The following is a 21,516-nucleotide window of genomic DNA, read 5'->3' as shown; positions in this document are numbered from 1 at the left end:
GCAACGCAATGAACGGGTACGGGTTAATCGCGCACCGCGATCCCTGCGCCCATTTTCTGTTCTCATCCAAGTTCTCCCCCATTGTTTTTACCGCGCCTTTTCATTGACACTGTGTATGCTTCATTAACCCTGCCTTTAAATAATATTCTCTTATTTTCTCTGACTACCTGTATTGGCAACATCCAACAGTTGGTCGAGACTCGGAACACAGGTAGAGATATACAGGGAGTGCAGGATCTGATGAGTGCCGAGTCAAAAGTGAGAGATACGTCTGTTATCAAATGGACATGTGCTGCACATCTTTGGCAATGCTAAACACCCATATATTGGGGGGTAAATAATTACACAATGAATTTGACACAAAACAGCATGTGATAAATGTTGGTTATTTCACTTACATGAAATATAGGATTTGAGATATCAAGTATGGCACCTATGCCTGACCATAAGTAATTTAGAGTGCAACTTCAAAGTACTTCACACCAGTCAGCAAAGTACCGCCATACTGGATCAAAACTCCACTCAAAATATTTCCATTTTATTACATTTTAACTATAGCACAGAAATATTAAATGTACACAAAAGGACACTGCATATGAAGCTGTTGTCTGCTTGTTGATTCTACTTGTGAGGGAGCCTTGCATAACTCTCCAGTGACTTCATCATTCATGAGCTATGCCATTTCCTCCACTGGTTAAACGAACATAGTATTCAAGAACCTCATATGGAGTATCCACTGTGTACGTGAGAATTAATGATGATGCATGACTAAATTCTGAAAATTTTGCTTAAGAAACAGATGACTATGAATACACTGAAGATCCAGGTGCTGTGGTTGAAGAGGAGATACAAGATCACTCTGCTGTTAACTGGTTATTTGATGATTCTGAGGAAGAAGGTTTTTACATCGTTTTTTAAAAAACATTTTTTCTGATTGTAGAATGCAGTATCCAATTATTATCTTAAGTTTGAGCACTGTTAATTTTGCAATATACAAATGTAAATTTATTTCATGAATGAGAACTCAGTCCTGGGATAGCTTATAAAAATTCTTACCCAGCGCTGGGAATTTCCTCAGGGCTGCTCCTGCTTTTCCGGCAGTGCAAACCTCCGTTTATGGGCGTAAACAGGGTATCCCTCTCACTTCCAGTGATATGGGAGCAACTCCAGGGAAATTCAAGGAAATAGTAACTTAAGCTACCTAAAATGCCTCAGATTAAACAAATGGGAGAACATAAGAAATAGGAGCAGGAGTAGGCCATACGGCCCCTCGAGCCTGCTCCATCACTCAGTAAGATCATGGCTGATCTTCGACCTCAACTCAACTTTCCCGCCCGATCCCCATATCACTTGATTCCCTTAGAGTCCGAGGGGGAAAAATTCGGTTGCGTTGCGCCTCCCGTTAGCGCCCTAAGAGGGTGCTAATGTGGCGTAAAGCAACTAACGCCTGGGCGCGGTGATGTTTGCGCCGCTCGCGAAATTGACCAGACATTTTGCGGCAGCGTTAAACACTACCGCCACGATCTCCTGCACCCGCAGATCGTGACATCAGTCGAGCGTGCAATGTCCCGGTAGCGCCCCGGACCAGATATTGAGTGGCACCCCCTGCCTTACCGCCTGCTGCTAGCAACGACAGGTTGAGGGGAGCATTTTGCAGTCGGGAAGGGACTGGGGGAGCGCTATTCAAAGGCAACCGCTTCCTGCCTTTTTTTGTCAGCGACATTTTTGCACCACGCATTCTGAGAGAGAGACTTTTGGAGAGAATCAACACCATGTGAAGGAGTTTTAGGCACTGAGCAGCACTTTGCAGGTTCATTTTGATTTGACCTTCCTTGCACCGATTTTGAAGAGACTATGGGGGCTGCGCTCTGAGCTCTTTCCCTGGGCCTCTCCGTTGTTCGTTCCAGCAGATTTGATGTACAGGTCCCTCCGGGCCTAGATTCAAGGCTGCAAGGTGTGGATGGAGAGCAAGGTCGACCCTCCCCTTTAAGAACTGGCCGGCGCCAGTGTGTCTGTGTTCCATTGCTGAGTGATATCACATGAGCTTCGCCAGTGCTTGAGGTAGCGCCTAGCGCCTCGCTCCTCGGCGTTAGCGCCTTATGACAGGTGTGTAGCTCCTGATTTAGTGCTCCAATCACCTTCAGGGGCAATAGAAGCCAATTTTGCAGTCGGAGGTGATAATTAGCTCCAGGCGCTAAACTTTGCGCCCGGCCGATAATTGCACCCCAAATGGGGCAATACCGAATTTCTCCCCCCAAAAATCTAACGATCTCAGTCTTGAATATACTCAATGACTGAGCATCCACATCCCTCTGTGGTAGAGAATTCCAAAGATTCACAACCCTCTGAGTGAAGAAATTTGCCCTCATCGCATTCCTAAACAGCCGACCCCTTATTCTGAGACTGTGACCCCTGGTTCCAGATTCTCCAGCCAGAGGAGCAATTGGACCTAGTTTCAACTGTTTCTCGAGTGCAAAATGGGGCATAAAAGTCCAATTTCGGGGCTATGTCCCAAGGGCACCTGAAATACGCTTGACACCATATTGGCTTAGGCGATATTGAGCATCCATGGCGGACATCTTAAATAGGTGTTCGGCCTCTTGTATATGCTAATCAGGGGCCCTAATGCTTGTTTTATGGACATCTCTCAGAGATTGGTCAGAAATCGTCTTTCTGTTTCCTTTTGCGGCCAAACCAGTGGTCCTTAAAGTGGGCTTCCAGTGTCTGAGTGCATCAACCAGTTCAAAGCTGAAAACCCTAAACAAATCTCTCCCCCAGGCTCACTCTTATCAGTGGCATGTGCAATCTAACCCCAGAGCACGCTGGAGTCAGATCCCTCTCAAGGAGACAATTGCACACCCCTTGGACTTGCTTTGTATGGAGTATAACTCCAGTGTGATATCAGGCTGGGTTTAAAAGGTGCTTGGTGACTCAATTGGACTCCCAGGGCGCTTCCTAAACTTAAGTGGGGTGTGCTAATGTGGTCCTGCCGGTGCTCTCGGAATATTTCAACTTTGCTGAAAACGAATGATGCTCTGCGGGCACGTATGCAATTCACCGCAAAGCACAGTTTGCAATATAACAGGAGCTGTAGCTAGCAGCCAACTACTTTCTGCAGCTACCCATCTGAGAGTGATAGCACAGCTTGATGAGCATATTCACAGAACTGCACCTGCTCGATACATCCATGTGAGCCTTTAAGAGATATTTAATTCTTCTACCTTCCACCAGGAATCTCTATAAATGATTACAATAGTAACTTGGAGAGATACGTTCACTGCAGTCTAAGTCCTTGCTTAATATTTTGAAGTATTATGTACCTGTTAGTTGTCTTTGGACTGCCAGTTATTAATTTATGTACTGTATGTCCCACAATTAAAATGGATGAAAAAAATAATATTGCTACTTAAATATTTTTCCAGATCCTTGTCTCACAAATCCTTGTGAAAATGAGGGTACCTGTGAATCAAATGACAGAGGCTTCAAGTGTCATTGTCATCCCCTTTATACAGGAAAGATGTGTCAAATAGGTAATGATCTTTCTAAACGTGGTTTTTTTGTGTTTTCTGATTTGTTAAATGTAACTTGTAATACAGTTAAAAAGAAAGCTTTAATAACTTTAAAACAATGAGTTAATCAAAAACAATTAACAAATCAATTAGAAAGGAATCGGTCTTCTTATTCAGCCCAGACTATTGCATCTTCCGAGACATTTTATTGGCTACTGGCTCATGTGCCATTCCATACTGCATCCTTCCTAAATTACACCTCAGACCCCACTGGGTAATGTGTATCCTTGGTGAATTCTTCCTGATTTCATTTTTCCTGGAGTACAAAGTAGCTGAGGATCCTTAACACACTGAATATTGAATTTAGGAGATATTTTAATACATCTCAGTCAACATTTTACAAGTCACAAACAAATTGTGTGTGTGCTGTGTACAATGCACAAATGTTAAAGAAAATAAATTCCTTTCGCACATTATAATAACAGAACTTATACAAACATACTAAATTAAATGGTACAATTTGAAAGGGAGTGCAAGAACAGAGAGACCTGGGGGTGTCTGTGCACAAATCTTTCTAGGTGGCAGGACAAGTTAACCAAGCAGCTAATAAAGCAGATGGGATCCTGGGCTTTATAGAGGCATAGTACAAGAGCCAGGAAGTTATGCTAAACTTATATAAAAACACTAGTTTGGCCCCAGCTTTTCTTGGGCACCACACTTTAGGAAGGAAGTGAAGGCTTTGGAGAGAGTGCAGAGGAGATTTACTAGAATGGTTCCAGGGATGAGGGATCACAGTAACGTGGATAGACTGGAAAAGCTGGGGTTGTTCTCCTTAGAGCAGAGAAGGCTAAGAGGAGATTTGATAAAGGTGTTTAAGATCATGAAGGGTTTAGATAGAGTAAAGAAAGAGAAACTGTTTCCAATGGCTGAAGGGTCGATAACGAGAGGGCACAAATTTAAGGTGATTGGCAAAAGAACCAGAGGCGACATGAGGAAAAACTTTTTTATGCAACGAGTGGTTAGGATTTGGAATGCACTGCCTGATAGGGTGGTGGAAACAGATTCAATAGTAGCCTTCAAAAAGGAATTAGATAAATACTTGAAGGAGAAAAAATGCAGGGAGTTGGAGAAAGAGTCAAGGAATGGAATGAACTGGATTGCTCTTCGAAAGAGCTAGCACAGACTCAATGGGCTGAATAGCCTATTTCTGTGCTATACTATTCTATGATTCTACTTTGTGAAACTGGGGCTATATCTTCCTCTCTTCACTAACTTTAGTAAAATAGAGACAAGAGTAAAAAGCATTTTAGTATCGGAAGACAGCACCATGTTTGGCACTGATCTAAGAATTCCTACCCCTCCAAAAATGGGTTAATAAACATTTTGAATAATGAGTCCATCTTTTTGTTTGTTAAAGCCTTATAAATGTCATGAATGAGCAAATCTGGCACCATTCTGAAGATGTACAATGAAATCAATGAGTACTTAACACAAGGCACTAATCAGTTTACGAGGGGGAAGATTTTGAAATATCACCACAGAGATTTTAAAAAGTTCAGAGATGTGTCCTGCCAAGTGCATGGGTGCAGTGGCTATTGGTGGGAATATCACAGTGGAGAAGTAAGAGGAGAGGGCGTCCAATAAGTACAAAGGGCACAGTGCAGGTACTACCACAGGCAGTGAGTCTACTGTCAGAAAGTCAGCTCCCTGGGCATGGTAGAGGAGCAATGCAGGACGAGTCTCAAAATCTGTCAGAATTTGTGATTGAGGTTTCCCACCTGATCTACAATGACCAATGGGGACAGTCAAACATCAGCCTTGCAATTCCAGTGGCAGTGAAGATCACCAGCCTCTTTAATGTTTATGTGTAGGGACTTTCTAGGTATTCAGAAGAAACTTTACAGCATTCAGGCACTTTGCCTTTTAGACAGCAGACACTTTTCTGCACCATAAGTATATATTGGAGAGTGAGTTATGATCAGTTGTTTTTTTTATTACCTGTAAGCGAATCCCACTTTCAGAAATTACCTACTTGAAAATTGCGAGGGCCCATGATTTTGTTAGGTCACAAATTATAATGAAAAGCAGGCAGTTCTCCCACTTTTCAACTCGGAGGGCAGTATGGATCCATATTGACGTGATGCACTTCAACAAATTTTGAACAAATGGTATTGATTTTTGTTACATAACATCGGTGAATGTGACTCTGCGTTTCTTGACTTTCTTTTGCAGCTATGTAACGAAAGCATAGGCTGCAATACTTCAAACTTTGCACCCCCCCCCCCTCCGTGACACAAAAACAAATTTGTGAAACAATGTTCAAGGTTATTATATTTATTTAGTTTTCTTTCCCTGGCCTCCAGTAACTCATTCCCAGCTTGTGCGTTAATGCTGCAAGCAGCCAAGTTTGACCTCCCCAGCTCATCTAAGAGCAATTCTTTTTGTGCCTTGTGCAGATACCACAATGGGTATTAGATGCGGTTTTGTCAGCATCGCTCACCTTCTTAGCACACATATAAAAAATAAGATTAAAATTTAAATCAGTTGCAATTCTTCCTTTGATTTATGTGTTTGATGATTTATTGTGCACATCAAAGTGTAAGATGGCACTTGCTATGAAAGACTTAAAAGAAAGACTTGCATTTATATAGCGCCTTTCACGACCACCGGACTTCTCAAAGCGCTTTACAGCCAATGGAGTACTTTTTGCAGTGGAGTCACCGTTATAATGTGGGAAACGAGGCAGCCAATTTGCGCACAGCAAGGTCCCACAAACAGCAATGTGCTAATGACCAGATAATCTGTTTTTGTTAAGTTGGTTGAGGGATAAATATTGACCAGGACACCAGGGATAACGCCCCTGCTCTTCTTCAAAATAGTGCCATGGGATCTTTTACATCCACCTGAGAGCAGACGGGGCCTCAGTTTAATGTCTGATCCAAAAAACGGCACCTCCGACAGTGCAGCACTCACTCAGCACTGCGCTGGAATGTCAGCCTAGCTTTATGTGCTCAAGTCCCTAGAGTGGGACTTGAACCCACAACCTTCTGACTCAGATGCAAGTATGCTACTAACTGAGCCATGGCTGACACCGTGGGGCGGAATGGTTTTCCATTTCTGTCAATAGGTGTCAGCAGCAAATATTCACAGGTCAGGACCATAGTGACCAACACCACCCACCCCCCACTATCCCAAAACCACTTGAACCCCAACCTCAGAAAAACACTTCTTGCAACACCAGTATGAGCTTTTCCAGTTTCTGCCCTGGCTATCCTTGCAGTCTGTCCATGCGAGATCCTCAATTTATGCTGAAAAATTACCTGTTCCATGCTACATATTCACACCCAATTGCAACTGCGTTGAGACAACCTCAATTTATTCCACGCAAAATCCTTACAGCCAGCAATGAGAGAGGTTGTTTTCAACTCATCAGCTTGGATTGGATTCTAATTCACTTCATTGGTAAAAGGGCAATGTGCCATTCAGTGCCCGCTGCACCCTCTAAGATACTTAAATTTGGGCTATACTAAATTTGATTTAGCGTTGTTTTTTCTATTCTTCTGGTATTCCAACCTGTCAATCATTATGGCATTGCACACGTGGCAGAATGTTTTTAAGATGACAATAGGTTATGCACTCTACATTTTCGATTCTCTTTGTACACAGCATGATCTGAGTATAGCAGAAAATTCTGTTTGAAGGAGAATAATATACTGTTCCAAATTATATTTTTGGAACATTTCTGTATATTGTTTATAATAATTAATAATATTAAGTCGTCTTCCTCTTAGGCAGTCCCTCGGAACCGAGGATGATGACTAATAAGTGTTCAATCATGAAACAATACTAATGACTGAAAACTTCAGGTTTTAGAAGTGCTGACCAATAGACAAAATCTATTTTGTCTAATTTAGATCAATATAAAAAGTCATTTTATGGGACCATCAATACAGCGTATTGCAGTGCAGAACATTAAATCTAAATAATTAGCGCTAAGGTTTTTTAATGTTTATTTGTCCTTGGGATGTGGGTGACACTGGTAAGGCAATATTTATTACCCATCACTAGTTGTCCTGTGGGCAGCAAGAGTCACCTACATAGGCCGCAATTTTGCCAGTGCTCAGAGGGCGGGTTTGGAGGCGGGTCGGGAGTTAAAATCCAAATGATTGACGGCGGGTTGCGAACCCAGCTTGTTAACTACCTAGATAATTCCATTTTTACAGGCTCTTCCCATTTTACTACATTTTCAGCGTGTTGCACATCGTGCGCCAAACACGCCAGCTGATTGTGGCGGGTTCAGCAACTTGTTGAATTGTTGACAGCTGCTCCTGCAGCATAAAAGCGGACCTGCAACATGGCTGACTTTCAGATATCAGAACTTTGTGTTTTGAGGTTTTGGAACACATTTTGCAGGTCTGTTGAGCTTGTAAGTGTTTAAGCTGAGATCCATATGCACTGTGACCTCCTTGGAAAGCCCTCTCCCCACATTGACTGAGTGCTTATAACATCTATTCCTCAACTGAGATATATACCAGTGGAATGGGAACCATTTATACCCTCTCATCCTGGTCCTCAGAATCGGAGGAAGAGCAGCCGCGGCAGCAGCAGAACCAGGTACAACAGCAGCAGCAACAGGAGCGCCAACCTCCTCCTCACCCACCTGATAGTGCACAGGGCAGAGGGCGTCAGCGCAGGGCTGCACCGCGCCACAGGAGATACCCCCAACACAGGGTTTACAGGCAGAGGATGAGCTTCCTCAACATGAGTAAGCAGCAGTTCCAAAGGAGGCGGAGACTTTCGCGAGAGGTAGTCGCTGACATCTGCACAATGCTGCACCAACACCTGGAGCCCAGAGGAACGGGTCGACGCTCCTTACCAGTGGCTGTCAAAGTCAGCACCGCACTCAACTTCTTTGCTTCAGGGTCCTTCTAGGGATCAGCAGCATCTCCCAGTCAGCCCCACATACTTGCATCACGCAGGTTACCGATGCCCTCTTTGCAAAGGCGCACAATTACATCCACTTCTCCACAGATGAAGCAAGTGTAACTGCGCGTGCAGTTGGCTTTGCAAATATGGCAGGCTTCCCAAGGGTGCAGGGCGTCGTAGACTGCACACATGTGGCCATTAGGGCACCCCATCACAACCCAGCTGTATTTGTGAACCGTAAGGGCTTCCAGTCCCTTAACGTCCAGCTGGTGTGTAACCACAGGAAGAACATTATGCATGTTTGCACCAAGTTCCCTGGCAGTTGCCATGACTCGTTCATCCTGCCGCAGTCTACTGTGCTTCAGCTCTTCAATCCGCCAACCCAACTTTCCGGATGGCTACTTGCAGACAAGGGCTATCCCCTGAAGACGTAACTAATGACGTCATTGAGGAGGCCATCAAATGAAGCTGAGGAGCGGTACAGTGTGAGCCACATTTCCACCAGAAGCATCATAGAGCAAACCATCGGCTTGCTCAAAATGCAATTCAGATGTCTCGACAGATCTGGTGGAGCCCTACAGTACACACCAGCCAGGGTCTCCATAATCATCATGGTCTGCTGTGCCCTGTACAACATCACACAGCAGCGTGGCTTACCACTGCCTGAGGAACAAGTGGCACAGCACACAGCCTCCTCAGAAGAGGAGGAGGAGGAAGTGGAGGAGGAGGCAGCAAATGAGGGACACCTTGCGGAGGCAGATGTGCCAATTCCACCAGCACGCGACCATATTGCTGGCCGTGAGGCAAGGGATACACTAATCCTTGCCAGATTCGCGTAACTTTACACATCAGCCACATGTGGCTGGCACATGGAAATGAATGCCTGGCCGACCTTAACACACCTACAGCATCTGTACAATAAATTGTGGTTTCAATTCACTCTCACCACCATCATTACAGCCCTGACCCCTCACTGTGCAACTTCCATTTCTGAGCACAGAGGCCAACTCTTTGAATCTTTGCCATTGCATTTTTTTTTAATACATTTAAAATCACGGTGATAAATGTTACTTTGTATGAGGTCAAAACACCCAAGTGACTACCCTTGTGACTATTTGTGTGTTAACTTTCTCTTTCGCGTGCTTCTACGTGGTGCTTCCCCTGTGGCTTCAGCAGATGTACAGGCACCTTGCTCACTTCCATGCTGCGCCTGCTTAGACGACTTTGGCGGGCATCCTCTAGGTTTTGGAGCCTGGGAGGGTTCCGCAACAGTCTGCTCCTCCTGCAGCTGTGCAGGGGCTGAGACGGCCATCTCTGCTGGGTGCGGAACCTGGGCTCTGACCGAGGGCTCCGCAGTGGCATAGGAGTGTGAGCGCTTGGAGAGGAGCCCACACTTCCTTGTTGTGGACCACCAACATCCTTCTCATGGGTCACCTGCACTTCACTGCTAGCAAGTGGCTGGAGAGCACCTTGCTGCACATCAGTAGGGCCATGAGAACCCATCTCTGTACTGATAGTCCTCATAACAGGGATGTCCATGTACCTCTGGTTCCTCTCCTCAATAGATGCCCATCTATCCTCCATAGCAGACCACCTATTTAGAAGAGTCACCATGTTCATTTGAGTCTGGCGATTTATATTCTCCGTGGAGGTTGCCATCCTTTCCATGGCAGCACCTACATTCGCCATTGCGTGCACCACGGCATTGCTCATGTTTGAGATGGACTCCTCCATTCTCTGCACACTCAGTTACCGTGGATGCAAACCCTGTCAGAGACTCCTGCACTTGTTCCTGAAGTTCCAGCACCGCTCTCTTCCTGGATGGTCCCCAAGGTTCAGCGTCTACATGCAGCTGAGCTGAGCTAGGAGAGTTCTGCAGCCTCCGATGGTGACTCTCCACTGCTGTCGCTGTCTCCACCATTTGCTGACACTCACTTGTGGGCTGTGATACACCAGGTGACAACACTACTCTATGTCGCGAATGACCCACCGAGGTGTGCGTCTCTGCGCTGGTGCTGGCTGCGCTGATTTCTGGTGACGCTGCTCCCTCAGAGGCTGCAGGTTCCTCTGAGGAATCGTTTGGCTCTTCCTCCTAGACATTGGGGACGGGGGCTTTCAATGGTCCTGTGGGGGAGTAAAGACATGAGTTAGACATGTGATATTTAGGTAGTTGACATATCCTATTATGCAGATGATCAGAAGTCAATCTCTATGAACATCAGATGCCATCTCAGTCACTTATGCAATCTAAATGAGAGGGTTGCAAATCTAATGTGTTACCAGCTTGCTCTACTGCGCCCGTCTCTCCGTCCCCCACTTCCAGCGCCTCTGCACCTCCGAAGATGTCGAGAGCAACCTCCTCAGCATTTGTTAAATGCGCCATCGAAGGTGAGCCTCCTCCTGTCCTGTCCCTCTCCCCCTTATTGTGGGCTCTCTTTTCCTGCAATGAGGGTCACAAGTAGAGTTTCAGCGAGATTGATGGAGTGAGTGTAAAGAATCCATAACATAGATGCTTAGAGGGAGACAAAGATGGAGTGAGGTGCCAATACCAAGGAGCCTCCCTGTACATTGTTAGTTGTTGTCATTGCATAACAGTGAGAGCTAGTGTGAAGGGTGCATAGTAGGATGGTGAAGTGATTCTGTACAGAGAGAGAGAGGGATGGTTAAGGGTGCAAGGGATGTAAGTGTAAGTTGGGATGTGAAGGAGTAGGTTGACAATGCAGGGTGCAGGTGATGAGAGGAGATGGGAAGCAGATTGAAGGTAAGTGTGATGTTATACTCACTTTTGCTGAGTGTAGCAGATCATTGAACCTTTTCCTACACTGAACCCAGGTGCGTGAACACAATGACCTGACGCTAACCTCCTCAGCAATTTGCAGCCAGGCTGCCTTCATGTGCTGAGGAGGCTTCCTCCGGCCATTGGGAGGGTACAGAACCTCCTTGCACCTTCTTACTCCCTCCACAAGAGCATGGAGGGAGTCATCATCAAATCGAGGAGCAGCCTTTTCTCTTACAGCAGTCATCTTCCAAAGACCAGTTATCAGGAGCATCAGAAAGGAAATGAAATCCAAAGGCTACATGGGCCCCTTAAATGCACCTGAATCGAAGACGTCAGCAGAGGCGAGCAGCACACTAATTGGGCCAGGTAGTGCGCATGGCGGGTTTAATAAGCCCAGTTAAATGAACATCGTTATTTCGGAGCGGCTGAAACAGCAGCAGGACTGGAACCCACCGACCAGCCAACCCGCCTCCGCTGGGAAAATCGCGGCCATAGTGTGGGACTTGAGGCCAGACCAGGCAGGGGTGGCAGGTTCTACTTTCCTGAAGGACATTGGTGAACAGTTAAGTTTTTACAATAATCCAGCAGCTTTTGCGGTCAGTGTCGAAGTGATGGCACTCGCCGCTGACCTCGAAGATCGCGTGATCTCTGTGGCGTCAATTTCACCTCTCCCGACGTTAACTTGCATCTGACCCCAGGTCTAGGGGATCTCCAGCGTCCAGCAACAGGGATTTTCTCAAGCTGCCTAATAAACCACAGACAGCAATCCAGGAAGTAAAATGCACTGATTTTCCTTCACTTTTTAATCATTTTTACAGAGAGCAAAATAAAGATTGGGACACACACATGGGATGAAGGTAGAAGCTGAAACATCATAAACAATTTTTTTTTTTAATTGGGGGAAAAAACATGGAATTTTATCATAATGGAGAAATTTGACATTGCACAGATATAAAATTAGTTTTTCAGGGCCAGAGCGGTTATTCAGCAGTAATTATGACTCAGTACGCCATTAAAAACCCAGTTACACCTCATTTAACAAGGCTTAACTTTTTCAGGGGGTTTTAAGCGCGATATTCCAGCGTAGAAGCTTAAGTTCTCATCAATTCAGTGATTTTAATTGATTGCTGGCTGTGGGGGAGTTCAACAGCACACCCTGTGGAAGAGTAGGGAATAACTGTCGGCAACTTCTGGATTTCCGTGTTTAGCTGCACAAGTGCGGTACTCCGGAAGTTGCTGACAGTTTTGCCGTCATTACACCCGCAAATTCCGGGGCATTGATTCAATTTTCACAACTTGCCACAGTAGGGTTATGAACCTTTGGGTTGCTAGTCTAGTACCATAACCAATAGGCTACCATGCTCATTCTGGGGGAAAAAAAAGAAAACTAGTAACAAGGAGAGTGGTTTCCATTGATGATGAGTTGTTGGAGAGGGTTCGGTTTAAATTCCATATGTTACCTTACTGGATTTTCATGAAGGAGGTGTTAGTCTTGCAACAGAAAATGCTGGAAACACTCAGCATGTCAGGCAGCATCCGGGGGTGTTAGTTTTGCAACAGTTGCCGCAGATAAAATACGTAGCATACACAGCTAGGTTGAACTTAAGATAAACCTAATCCAATAAATTACTTAAGAAGCAAAGAATATAAGGGTAGGAAAATCAGTGCTCTCAGAAACCTATTTAAGAAAATGCAAAGAAACAGAGAGGGTAAAGTACAAAACCAAAGAAGAACATAATTTAGTTTTAAAACATTGAATATCCTTGAATTTTAGCACCAGTGTCATCCTTTTGTGTTATGTATAAGGATGACAAAATGAGCCTTGGGGTTCGCCTGACTGCTCATTTGCTTATCGTCTTTTATCTCTTGCTAATTTGATTTAAGAATACACACAACACACATTGTTAGAGACATGGTAAGGCATTGAAATTTACAAGGGTTATTGTTCCTCTACAGAACAAATCCAAACATGCAGCCATGAATAACCAACCTTAGCTGTACACGCAGAGTAGTCAACATAGCAGACACATTCCAATTTGTTTTCTTCCCATTGGAGTACAACTCACGATGCCTGTACCACATTTAGCTACAAATCTCCAATAATCTGTTCAATCCAACACATTTGGGATCTATTATTATTGCTGGTCTTTGGTGTAATGCTTGTATCATTTAAGGAGGTTGTAACGTTACCCTTGAGGTTAAGTGATAGAATTCTGTAGACATACCTTTCATTTGCTGTACTGTTTAAATTTCTTTCAGTAATATTAGCTTTTAAATAACAATAGAAAAGCAACCGTGCCAAAATTATATTTGTAATTTGCTTTGCTTTCAAATATTATTTATTGTTTTATGAAACCTTAAAGATGGTAGGCAAACACTTATCTGCTGTTATTGGCCACAATCTGACAACATTCATGATGCTTCATATTGGGTTTAAACTATTTCCCTAAAATACAGTGGTGACTACACTTCATAAGTAATTCATTGGCAGTGAAGAGCTTTAGGATGTTGTGAGGGTGTAAAAGGCGCTATATAAATGCAAGTTCTTTCTGATTCATAACTCGTTGTTAAACCTCACCAACGCCCTCGTTAATTCCATGCTTGTGGTTGACTGATATTAATTCTTATAGATGTCTGAGGTCCAAATCACATCCCAATTTACAACAGGAAAGGGTAAGTGAGGAGGAAAACAACTGGACACATTTTAAAACATTGTTCTTTAAATTGCAGTGAACAATCCCTGTAGGAAGAACACATGCAAACATGGAGAGTGTGTCCTTAACACTGTTCCACCATACCACAAGTGCAAATGTGACTACCCATTCAAACCACCGAACTGCAAAAAATGTATGGTAACCAGTCATATTTTTCAACATGATATGCCTATATGCGCTCTTGTTTTCTACAGTTCTTTGTGAAATATTGTCAAGAAATCCATCAAAGACAAAAAGGACATCCTTCGAAACCATCATGCGAGAGGAGCTCATGCAGGTGACTCCACAATCCAGGGCTCCCCTGACAGATATCTGCACTCCCCACTGGGAGTGTTGACTCACCGAATCACCCCCTTGTGTTGAAGCGCAGCAAAGCAAAATGAATAAAAATGCTCCAAAATGCATCAGTGAGAAAAAATAAAAGAGAAAAAAAATTACAAAGCTGTTATTGAGAAGAGAGGAAGGCGATGGAACATTGATCCAAGTACAAGATTATATTGAAGTCAGTCAAAAAATTAGGGAAGGCAAAAGAAAACTGGAAAGGAATATAACAGCAGATGTAAAACATAACGCTAATTAGTTCTTCCAATAATATAACAGCAAAAAGGGTAGTGAAGGAGAAAGTTAAAACCCTCAGGGACTCAAATGAAGTTTGAATATGACGGGAATGATAAATCAAATGATATAATGCAACTTAACTTCCACAGGTCCTTTGATCAATTTCCATGGGAAACTCTTTTTACAAAAGTCGATGATAGTTGTGAGGGGATCTGGGCCACAGAGAGAGGAGCTATTGACTGTGGTGCATCAAGGGTCTATTTTGGAACAACGCCCCCCCCCCCCCCCCTCAACTCCCTGATCCTGCTATACATAAATCACCTAAGAATATCCCAACACTGGACAAACAGGGGGCTAAAGGGGGGGAGGAGCTAAACACGATCAAAATCACTAAGGAAGTGGTACTCGGTAAAATAATGGGACTCAAGGCGGATAAATCACCTGGACCTGATGGCTTACATCCTAGGGTCTTGAGGGAAGTGGCGGTAGGGATTGTGGATGCATTGGTAATAATTTTCCAAAACTCCCTGGACTCCGCAAAGGTCCCGGCAGACTGGAAAACTGCTAATGTAACACCCTTATTTAAAAAGGGCAGTAGGCAGAAGGCTGGAAACTATAGACCGGTTAGCCTAACATCTGTGGTAGGTAAAATTTTGGAGTCCATTATTAAGGAGACAGTAACAGGACATTTGGATAATCATAATTTAATAGGACAAAGTCAGCATGGTTTTATGAAGGGGAAGTCATGTTTGACAAATTTGCTGGAGTTCTTTGAGGAAGTAACATATAGGGTGTATAAAGGGGAACCAGTGGACGTAGTGTATTTAGACTTCCAAAAGGCATTTGACAAGGTGCCACACAAAAGATTATTGCTTAAGATAAAAAATCACGGGATTGGGGGTAATATTCTGGCATGGATAGAGGATTGGCTATCTAACAGAAGGCAGAGAGTTGGGATAAATGGTTCATTCTCAGACTGGCAACCAGTAACTAGTGGTGTTCCACAGGGGTCAGTGCTGGGTCTCCAACTCTTTACAATCTATATTAACGATTTGGAGGAGGGGACCGAGTGTAACATATCAAAGTTTGCAGATGATACTAAGATGGGAGGGAAAGTAGTGAGTGAGGAGGACATAAAAAACCTGCAAGGGGACATAGACAGGCTAAGTAAGTGGGCAGAGATTTGGCAGATGGAATACAATACTGGAAAGTGTGAGGTTATGCACTTTGGCAGGAAAAATCGTAGAGCAAGTTATTATCTTAATGGCAAGAAACTGGAAAGTACTGAAGTACAAAGGGATCTGGGGGTCCTGGTGCGCGAAACTCAAAAGGTTAGTATGCAGGTGCAGCAAGTGATTAAGAAGGCCAATGGAATGTTGGCTTTCATTGCTAGGGAGATAGAGTATAAAAATAGGGGGGTATTGCTTCAGTTGTACAAGGTATTGGTGAGACCGCACCTGGAATACTGCGTACAGTTTTGGTGCCCATACTTAAGAAAGGACATACTTGCTCTCGAGTCAGTACAAAGAAGGTTCACTCGGTTAATCCTGGGGATGAGGGGATGGACATATGAGGAGAGGTTGAGTAGATTGGGACTCTACTCATTGGAGTTCAGAAGAATGAGAGGCGATCTTATTGAAACATATAAGATTGTGAAGGGGTTGGATCGGGTGGATGCGGGGAGGATGTTCCCGATGATGGGGGAAACCAGAACTAGGGGGCATAGTCTTAGAATAAGGGGCTGCTCTTTCAAAACTGAGATGAGGAGGAACTACTTCACTCAGAGGGTGGTAGGTCCATGGACTATGCTGCCCCACAAAGCTGTAGAAGCTACATCATTATATAAATTTAAAACAGAAATAGACAGTTTCCTAGAAGTAAAGGGAATTAAGGGTTACGGGGAGCAGGCAGGAATTTGGACATGAGTCTAGGTTCGGATCAGTCATGGCCCTGTGGGTAGCGGAGCGGGCCCAGGGGCCATGTAGCCTGATCCTGCTCCTATTTCGTGTGTCTAATTCTGTTAGATTCAGGAGATGGTTCTGTGATAGTGGATTGGCGGTTAGGATCAGATCAGCCATGACCTTGTTGAATGGCGGAGCAGGCTCAAGGGGCCGATTGGCCTACTCCTGCTCCTATTTCTTATGTTCTTATGTTATGTTCTCAAAGTCTCAATGCAATGTAATTACATTTGCAGATGACAACAAGCCAGGGTGTACTGTGAACTAAGATGAGGTTTTGTACCTGGGCTAATGCGTTGTAAATGAAACTCGTGAGGAGCTCCTGGTGCCTGTTGTCCATCTAGCAAGGACTCAAACCCATTCTTGACAGTTGCCTAAAGGCCAACTAGTGACTATCCTCCTTGGGGGGGGGAGTAAGTGGGCTCAAAGTGGCTCCAAGATGACATGACTGATTCAGAAGTTCGGAACAAAGTCCATCCTCTGTGGTTAACTCAGTAGTCTGATATTTGGCCGAGCTGCAGTAGTCGAGGGTGTTGTTAATGATTAAGCAGCCAGCCTGGTTCACTAATGGAACCTGGAGGAATGGACCTGTTGGTGGGGGTTGGGTTTCTTCCTACTCGGCACCAGCTAAACCAAAAAGCCAATTCCCTAACGGGCAGGAAGGTCCAAGGCTCACTCCAAGTTGGCCCCTGGGCTTCATCTACAAAACTGGCAGGCTGCAGGTGCCAATTGGGTGTTCTAATGCAGATTGCTATTCAGGGCCCTGCAAAATTCAGCAGGCTCAGATGTGGAGATGTCCTGTAGGTAAGTACTGGGAGAGGGGGATGCAAACGGGAGGAGTGGCAAGTACAGGCTGGGAGAGGCTCACATTATTGCTGTGGACTCAGGAGGAGCACCCCCTTGCTTCTCCTGGCTCCACATTAACATAAGTACTCTCTGTAGATACAGAGCAAGAAAACAGAGCATGTGTAGTACATATTTTGCCCAGTTTATGCCGAATTTGGCAGCAAGGTCTAGAAATCTATCTATCTCTTTTTAAAAAAATTTAAAAAAAATCTAGCTCCAAAAGGCATCAAGGGGTATGGGGAGAGAGCGGGAATATGGTATTGAGATAGAGGATCAACCATGATCATATTGAATGGCGGAGCAGGCTCGAAGGGCCGAATGGGCTACTCCTCCTATTTTTCTATGTTTCTATTATGTTTCTAAGGTCCTAGCAGGCATTGCATCCCTGATTAGCATATTCAGTGGGCCTAACGTCTGTTTTAAGTGGGCGCCCCAGACACTTGGATGTCACCGGCTGACGAATTGGCAGCCGGCACTTCCAGGGGAAGCCAGGCGTGAGAGATAGTGCCCAAAAAACGGGCACAATGGAGACCAATTTCTGCTCATATGTTTTTCTCCGGGGGTTTACTTTTGTTTTATTGTACTTTAAACACTTTCAAAGTAGAAAAAAAAAATCAATAACACCTAAAGGAAAGGTGACAGTCTGAAATGTATATTTCTTTGGAGATGTTACAAAACTTAAACAATGTTTCCCAACCATCTCCTCTTAGCAATTCTCACATGTTCAATAAGCCCTTGTAAAAATGGAGGAACTTGCAGAAGGGGCAGAACAAGAAGAAGTTTCACTTGCGCCTGTCCAAAATCATTCACAGGGACATTTTGTGAAACAGGTAACAAAAAGAAAATACTGCAGATGCTGGAAATCTGAAATAAAACAGAAAATGCTGGAGATACTCAGCAGGTCAGGCAGCATCTGTGAAGAGAGAAACAGAGTTAACGTTTCAGTTCGATGACCTTTCGTCAGAACTGGTTCTGACGAAAGGTCATCGACCTAAAACATTAACTCTCTTTCTCTCTTCACAGATGCTGCCTGACCTGCTGAGTATCTCCAACAGTGTTTGCTATTTGTGTTCAATGGATGTCCTTATTTACATATATTTAAATACAATCAAAGTAGTTCAATTAAAACTTCCAAATCAGTCATTTGGAACTAGCTTTTTCCTGTTTGTAGCAAATGCACTACCATTGTTATTTTTACCCATTGGTAAAATCTGTAATGCTAAAGTGATCTTAGAAGATTGATAATATCCTATAATTGTTTTTTTCTTATTTTTGATTAAGCAGTAGCAAAATCTTGTATGATTTCTGGTTTAATACTAGTCAGATGTAGATTGTCTGAGTTTTTGGGCTAGGATAATGTTCATCCCTAAGGTGAATATTTGATATTGTTGAACTTATATCTATCTACATGTAACTCTGGCTTTAATATTCTACAGAATCCAATGACTGTTATGAGGGAAATGGTGAAACCTACAGAGGCAATGTCAGTGTAACAGTACAGGGGAAAATGTGTTTATACTGGAGTTCGCACTTGCTTCTAAGGAAAAATATCAATATATTTGGGGACCAAGCTGAAGAAAATGGTCTTGGAGATCACAGATTTTGCAGGTAAAAATATACCATAAAGACTCTGAGTTTAGTCGTCACTAAGCCTAATTCCAGCCCTTACCCTGACCTGGTGTTACCTTAGGGCCAATAATACACTGGTCAGTACCTGAAGCACATTGGCTATGAGAAACCCACAATATCAGATGCAAAGGCCTGTGGCTTGCTTTACATCAGGTGCACACAGCACGTAATAATATGGGGGAGAAGTGCCTGTGGTTGCATACCAGGTGTACATTCACCTCATATTAAAACCACAAATAAGGGTGTTTAAGTCATGGTTTCTCAATGCCAGACTATAGCTGAGCACCCATTTAAGATGGTGCTGCTGGATAAGCTGCTTTCAGCCATGTTGGGTCCTTTTTCTTAAAGTAGTTGTAGGAAGGACCTGTAGTTTGCTTCAATGGAATGCTCATCCTGAGGGGGGGTGTAGAAGAGGATAAAACAGACAAGTACAGTCCAGCTGAAATGCACCTCACTTTCCCTAGTAAAGGAAGAAGCTTGGAATTAAAACTGGTGCTGAGAGAAAGTAAAGGGGAAAATAGCAATAACAACAATAATCAAAAGGAATGGAAGTCATTTTCAGCATAATACAAGTGGCTAAAACTGACATAATTTTTTAACTTTATCTTTGATCAGGAATCCTGATGATGACAATAAACCTTGGTGCTTTTTTAAAGAACAAAATGGAAAATTGAAATGGGATTTTTGTGCAATCTCTCAATGCCAGAGAGGTGCGTACAGTTAAAACCTTTGTGGTATTGTGTATGATTGACTACAGCATGTCATAGCATATTATATACTGCTTACCTGATCATTAAATAATAGCATTTCAAGGGTGCTGGGGGAAGGCCCTGAGAATCATTAAAGACGCGAGCCACCCCAGCCACAACCTCTTCGCCCTGCTCCCGTCCGGTAAGAGATACCAAAGCATATGGTCTCGTACCAGCAGGTTTCGAAACAGCTTCTACCCCCAGGCCATAAGACTCATGAACGTATAATGTATTATTATTTATTACTGTTTTATTTATTATTACTGTATTTCTATTAGTATTTTATCATTGTTATGCCATATTTATTCCAATGTTGGGAGGACTCGTAAAAATCAACATTTCATTGTGCAGTACACACGTCTGCTGCATATATGACGAATAAAAATTAAATTGAATTGAATTGACACATTTTGTCAAGTTTCTTTTATATGCGAGACCACTTGTTCCTACGTAGCCTTATTTTCTCATTACAACCCAAATTGAATACAATCAGCATGTAAGGCACAGGCCAGGAGTCAGAGAAAGCATTGGATGAATGCTCTTTGAATCCATAAGGTAATCAAACAAAATCTCCAGAATATTCATACCTCTTCACATCAACGCTATTCAGTGCTGGCCTGCTGACTGCCACAATCCCGATGAAGGGAGTTGCTAACTACATCTATGCCTGAAATTCTCAAGATACTGTAGTCTAAGTTTGTGCAGTTTGGAGAATTTCCTCTGAATTTCCTTTGCACTAATTCTCTTAGTGTACAACTTGAAGCAAATCTTTCCCCTATCTGGCAACAGGGTTTCTGAGTTACTTTGTTTTTCCATAGATTTGAAAACAAAATGTGGACTAAATTTTAAAAGCTCTTTTGTCAGATAAGGTTTCCAATTTAAAATATGCTTAATTGTTATTTCAGACAGAAATTCTAGATTATAGGGCAAAGAAAGACTGTGACAGAAAGTCTGTGATTAAACAACCTTTGTTATATGGTATTTATACTGAGAAATCATGAAAAAATTGGCTCCAAAATTCCTGGGACTGGCAAAAGCAGTTTCGTGGCACGGCATGGGGTGGAGGTGGGGGGGGGGGTCGGGGAAGCGGTGGTCAGAATTTGGGGCTGAATCTGAATCTAGCAGGGTTCCATATTTCTCTTATTGATCCCTTTAGCAATGCTAGAAACCAAGGATGCGCGTGATTCCTTGGCACCTAATATTACTAGGCATGCGGGGGCTCAGGATTTCTACATTCAAAGGTTGGTCAGTTGTATTTCAAAAATTAGCAGAAGGCAAATGGGATTTTTTTTTAAATTTCTGAGGCACCCTTATTTCCTTAACCATTTTAGCAGCACCTTTCATTGTATTGGATGCCTTTCTCAGACACCCCTCTTAACCTTCTCTGTTTTAATGAAAAGAGCCTCAATTTCTCTAGTCCCTCTTCATAACAAAAGTCTCTCATCTCTGGTATCATCTTGGTGCATCTCTTGTGCAGCTTCTCCATGGCTTTGACATCCATCGTAAAGTACGACACCCAAAATTGGACACTGTGAGGTAGAGTTTCCGCTCAGGAAATTGCACCCAAAATGTGCTTGAAATTGCACTGGTTAGGCTAGAGTTCAAGTTTCCACTAAATTAATTTGTGTAATCACAAACGTAAAATCTTCCATGAACCAGCGCAATCGGGCAGCGTAATAGAGGGTACAGGAAACTTTGGTTTATCTGGAGGTTAACTGTCCGGAATGCTCGATCCACCGGCAAAATTCAGGAGTCGGTTCAGTAAGTTTTTTTTCTTTTCGTTGCTTTTTTTTCACCAGTCAGGCTCTGCAAGGTCTAGCTAAAGCTGTTGCTTAGCTACAGAGACGC

General features: G+C 43.5%; 1 protein-coding gene across 1 annotated transcript in view; it reads left to right on the top strand.

Annotated features, from left to right (window-relative positions):
- The window catches only part of LOC147113426 (factor VII-activating protease-like), a 103,129-nt gene that overhangs the window by 29,787 nt on the left and 51,826 nt on the right, over window positions 1-21,516 (top strand). Inside the window, exons 3-8 of the mRNA XM_085996124.1 lie at window positions 794-898; window positions 3,423-3,530; window positions 13,945-14,061; window positions 18,001-18,120; window positions 18,727-18,898; window positions 19,535-19,629. Of these exons, the coding sequence (XP_085852250.1) occupies window positions 794-898; window positions 3,423-3,530; window positions 13,945-14,061; window positions 18,001-18,120; window positions 18,727-18,898; window positions 19,535-19,629 (717 nt within the window). The remainder of the gene's footprint in view (window positions 1-793; window positions 899-3,422; window positions 3,531-13,944; window positions 14,062-18,000; window positions 18,121-18,726; window positions 18,899-19,534; window positions 19,630-21,516) is intronic.

The sequence above is a fragment of the Somniosus microcephalus genome, chromosome 8, assembly GCF_052327205.1.
Source record: "Somniosus microcephalus isolate GS21.2 chromosome 8, FLI_Smic_1.0, whole genome shotgun sequence".
Taxonomy (NCBI): Eukaryota; Metazoa; Chordata; class Chondrichthyes; order Squaliformes; family Somniosidae; genus Somniosus; species Somniosus microcephalus.
Note: the sequence above shows the minus strand (reverse complement) of the source record. Positions and strands in the feature narration are given on the sequence as shown.